Source organism: Otolemur garnettii, unplaced genomic scaffold (assembly GCF_000181295.1).
Source record: "Otolemur garnettii isolate 467f Iridium unplaced genomic scaffold, OtoGar3 scaffold00031, whole genome shotgun sequence".
Lineage (NCBI taxonomy): Eukaryota > Metazoa > Chordata > Mammalia > Primates > Galagidae > Otolemur > Otolemur garnettii.
In genome coordinates, this window is record NW_003852426.1 from 11,877,733 (window position 1) to 11,880,288 (window position 2,556).

Sequence of the window (2,556 nt, forward strand, 5' to 3'; positions counted from 1 at the left end):
AAAAAAAAAAACCTTCAAAGTAATAAAGTTGAAATTAAAAAAAATTAAAAAAAAAGAAAGAAATCTCTTTATATCCCAGTTCCCCAGGAGAGGTGGAAGTTACAAGTGATTGAGTTTGACTACAAACTTGCCTAGTCTCCTGTGAAAGAAAACAATATGAAATGAAAGCTAAGTGCTGTCTATGCACCATTCCAAGAAAGCAAGTTCTTAGAATATGTTAACAAAAAGGATAACAAAGTCTATCTATCTATTGAACATTATGTGCTAAGTGCTTTCAAAGACTATCTTATTAAATCCTTACAATTTATATGATTCTTGCAGTATTCTTCCCATTTCATAGATAAGGAGAGGTTAAGTGATTTGCCCGAGGTCTCACAGTAGTTAAGCGGTGGAGCCAGGATGCAAACATAAGGAGTTTGATTCTAGAATCTGCTCTAAACCGCTGAGCAACACTACCCAACACAGCTGTCTGACCGGGATTAGAATTAGAGCAGTTCTGGCCTAGACATCAATAGGTGTCTCACTGGAAGGAGCTTTGAAGGTGGCATACTGATAGTGAAATATATACCACTGATTTTCTCTCACACATTTATATAACCTTCAGTCTCTGCCATCTCCCAGTTCTTCAGAAAAACACAAAGAAAACACAAAGAAATGCACCGGTCCGTGAGAACCTAACTCCCATCTCCCCACCCAGATTATCATCCCAGCTCCAAGGAGGCCCAAAGCATGTTGTGTGCAGGCTCTGCAAGGCAGTTGTCCATAACCTTGCTCAGAGTAGTGGCTCCCAGGAGGACACCCTCTTCTTGATCTTTCGTCTCTTCCCAAGGCAAACCCTGCTTTCAATTCATATTGAAAAGATTAGGAAGAGGAGGGACTAAAGTCCAAAAGCTTCCATTTTTAATGCAGGTGTGATCTGTGCAGACTACAAAAGTAGAGACTGGACCAGGATGGACCCGCTCTGCCACGCCTGAACAACAGTGTCCTCCAGCCCCAGCATGCAATGGAGAACTGGGATGACACCCTCCAGGAACATGGGCCCCAGCCCTCTTCTGTTCACATCCGTGTCCTCAGCTGTAGCGTATTTGCTGGCCTATAGTGAGTCACTGGAAAATATTTGTTAAATAAATGATGTCTTTGGGTTTAACAGATTATCGACATCAAAAGCATCATGATGGGATATAAAAAAAACCTAAATATCAAATAAAATTATTTGACATCATGCCACAGTTAGATTTACTTTATCATTATCCTGGTCTAGGCCTTTGTGTGTCTCTGACAACATCAAAATACACAGACACGTTGCTCTCCTAACTCACCCCTTTCCTTTATGTCTATGCTCAGGCCCTGGACATGCTCCTAATTCTAAGTTTGGGTACAGCAGCCCTCCTGGCATAACTAGCTTTTGGCCCTACCTTGGTTGGCCACATGCACTGGAGCTCCAGAATAAAAAGACTTCCCTGTTCATACCTGTTCCCTGCCTCACCTGAGACAATGAGCACACACAGCAGCCCCCGGAGCTGGGCCGTCCCCATCCTTCTGTACACCAACTCCATCTGCTGCTGCGGGATCTTGGGATGGCTACAAGACAGCACTCTGACTTAGAAACTCCGGAAAGTTGCACAACAGGATATGAAACCCTTCCTGGGAGGCACGGGTGCTGTGTTTCATCGTGAGTCCTTCTGGTTGCAGACGTCAGTGCGGGAAACCAGAGACCAGGGCTCTAGTCTTGGTTGAGCTTCTATGAACTTATTTCCTCTTTTCTGGAGCTAATTAAGATTACCTTTCCAAACTTACAAGCTCCTTGTGAGAATAAATCTTTAGTGTAAATAAAAGTAAGTTACTAATACTAGCAGGAGTAGAGGGGCCTTGGCTCTCCTGAGCCCTCCTACTCCCCCACAAAATTTCCATGCAGATCAGAGTAGTGAAGAGAGTCAGGCTCATGGGGGGCAGGTGGGGTAATTATACCTTACTATTAGGGTTCTTGTGAGGGTTAAACGAGCTCGCTAAGTAAAGTGCTCGCTACAGCTGTACCTAACACACCTGTTGTTTCTACATCCTGTCCTGTTCACCCCCACCCTGTTTCTCTTGGCTTCTGCCGCCTTGAGGTTGACTTTGTCATCACCAGACAGACAGACTCTGCACTGGCCCTCAGCACGGCCGTAGACATGGCCTGGGAGCCCACAGAGGTGAAAGGGATCCCAGAAACAATTTGAGAGGACATTGCATCCATCAAGCAATAATAGCCTTAGATAAAAAAGGAAAGCAGGGTTAGGGAGGACAAAGAAAGATGGAAAGAGAAAAAGAAGTTTCCATGAAAGAACCAAAAAAGGCAGATTTGACAGTACAAAAATCAAATCAATAATGGAGAAGATTTGCTTCAGAAATACTCCCAAATGTGAAATGAACAGACATTTTAAAGAGCTCAGAAGTTTATGGGAGCAGAAATCACAGAAATCCAACCTGCAAATGAGAGATGTCCTTCAGGTACTAAATGGAATGGTGGATCATAAACAAAGATTAAGGCTCGCCGCCTGTGGCTCAAGTGGCTAAGGC

At 43.8% G+C, this 2,556-nt stretch overlaps 1 protein-coding gene across 1 annotated transcript in view; it reads right to left on the reverse strand.

Annotated features, from left to right (window-relative positions):
- Nucleotides 1–1,535, reverse strand: part of TREM1 (triggering receptor expressed on myeloid cells 1) — a 9,772-nt gene extending 8,237 nt beyond the window's left edge. Inside the window, exon 1 of the mRNA XM_012804729.1 lies at nucleotides 1,487–1,535. Coding sequence (XP_012660183.1) covers nucleotides 1,487–1,535 — 49 coding nt within the window. The remainder of the gene's footprint in view (nucleotides 1–1,486) is intronic.
- Nucleotides 1,536–2,556: the final 1,021 nt, after the last annotated feature.